At 55.8% G+C, this 1,701-nt stretch overlaps 1 protein-coding gene and 1 long non-coding RNA gene across 4 annotated transcripts in view; both read left to right on the top strand.

The window, feature by feature from the left end:
* The window catches only part of eml4 (EMAP like 4), a 15,065-nt gene that overhangs the window by 8,245 nt on the left and 5,119 nt on the right, over positions 1 to 1,701 (top strand). For all 3 annotated transcript variants that reach the window (XM_007543813.2, XM_007543812.2, XM_016667125.1), the window contains 6 exons: positions 56 to 166; positions 244 to 339; positions 459 to 593; positions 887 to 1,022; positions 1,119 to 1,276; positions 1,349 to 1,474. In XM_007543813.2, the coding sequence (XP_007543875.1) occupies positions 56 to 166; positions 244 to 339; positions 459 to 593; positions 887 to 1,022; positions 1,119 to 1,276; positions 1,349 to 1,474 (762 nt within the window). The remainder of the gene's footprint in view (positions 1 to 55; positions 167 to 243; positions 340 to 458; positions 594 to 886; positions 1,023 to 1,118; positions 1,277 to 1,348; positions 1,475 to 1,701) is intronic.
* The window catches only part of LOC107835006 (uncharacterized), a 923-nt gene continuing 830 nt past the window's right edge, over positions 1,609 to 1,701 (top strand). The window contains exon 1 of the long non-coding RNA XR_001660831.1: positions 1,609 to 1,657. This is a non-coding gene — a long non-coding RNA (uncharacterized LOC107835006). The remainder of the gene's footprint in view (positions 1,658 to 1,701) is intronic.

The raw sequence follows: 1,701 nt of genomic DNA, 5'->3' as shown, positions 1-1,701 counted from the left end.
GGACGATCCTCTACCCAAATTTAGGTGCTGACTGGTTCTGTATGGTCCGTTTCAGGCGCTGCAGCCTCATGTCCGGGTCTGGGACAGCGTCAGCCTGTCCACTCTGCAGGTCATCGGTTTGGGAACCTTTGAACGCGGCGTCGGGTCTCTGGCGTTCTCCAAAGCGGTTAGTATCCATCAGGAGGTGGCCATGATGCACATTCTGGTTCTGTAGAACCTTCCTAACGGGTCTCTGTGTTTCAGGACTCGGGTCAGCACCTGAGCGTCATCGATGACTGCAACGACCACATGTTGACGGTTTGGGACTGGCAGAAGAAGTCCAAGATCGCAGAGATCAAGGTGAGCTGGTTCTGACCGGGTTCTCTGGATCTGCAACCGGTACTGGCTGAGGTGTTCTGGTACCTCAGCCAGTACCAGAACAGTACCAGTTCTAAGTGGTACCCGTTGTCTCCTTACAGACGACCACCGACGTGGTTCTGGCCGTGGAGTTCCACCCGACCGACCCGAACACGATTGTTACCTGTGGGAAGTTCCACATCTTCTTCTGGGCCTGGAACGGGAACTCGCTGCTGCGCAAGCAGGGACTCTTCGGGGTGAGCAGAACCCAACAGTACCTTTTGGACCTCCCACCTTATTACTGGCTAAAGGGATTCTGCACCTACCTGCAGCTCATGATCCCAGTAAAACCAGTAGATCCCGAGTTACTGAAAATCATCCGGCTGAGAGGAAAACTTCAGTTTAGAGCCAGAAAATAACTTTGTTCTTGAAACGGACCAGTTGCACCAAACTGGTTCTGGTTCCAGTGACCAACTGGTTGGTTCAGTAGGACAGAGCCTTGCACCCTGCGACAGGTCACATTATCCAACATTTCTTCTTCTGTGGTCAGAGTCACGACCGGCCCAAGTTCATCCAGTGCCTGACTTTCCGGAGCAACGGCGACATCGTGACCGGAGACTCGGCCGGACAGCTGCTGGTCTGGACCCGGAACTCTGCCGAGGCCCCCGCAGGCAAGGCACCGCAAGGTGAGAGGGGGTGTCATCAGACCTGAGCTTCACCTTGACCAGGTCCAGGTGTCGGCTCAAATACTCACTGCTGTATGTGTGTGTGTGTGTGTGCAGCCTTCCAGATGAGGACCGACCTGCGGCCAATCGAAGCTCATGAGAAGGGAGTTTTCTGCATGTGCGACATGCGGAGCGGCTCGCTGCTGACCGGAGGAGGAAAAGACCGCAGGATCGTCCTGTGGGACCAGCAGCTGCAGCTGGACCACGACATTGAGGTCTCACACACACACACAGACACACACACACACAGACACACACACAGACCCTAACCTCCAATGTGTTCTCAGGTCCCGGATCAGTACGGGAACATCCGGGCGCTGGCGGAGGGAAAGGGAGACGAGTTCCTTGTCGGGACGTCCAGAAACTTCGTCCTCAGAGGAACCTTCAACGACGGCTTCCAGGTGGAGGTCCAGGTGAGGTCACATGACAACATGACAGCACAGAGGTCCCTGTGGTGCGTTCAGGGTCTCATCTCTGGTGCATTCAGGGTCTCATCTCTCTGCGGTGCGTTCAAGGTCTCCTCCTCTCTGCGGTGCGTTCAAGGTCGCATCTCTCTGCGGTGCGTTCAGGTTCTCATCTCTCTGCGGTGCGTTCAGGTTCTCATCTCTCTGCGGTGCGTTCAGGGTCTCATCTCTCTGCG

The sequence above is a fragment of the Poecilia formosa genome, unplaced genomic scaffold, assembly GCF_000485575.1.
Source record: "Poecilia formosa unplaced genomic scaffold, Poecilia_formosa-5.1.2 Scaffold912, whole genome shotgun sequence".
NCBI lineage: Eukaryota > Metazoa > Chordata > Actinopteri > Cyprinodontiformes > Poeciliidae > Poecilia > Poecilia formosa.
The sequence above is the reverse complement of the archived record's forward strand: the minus strand, read 5'-3'. Positions and strand labels throughout refer to the sequence as shown.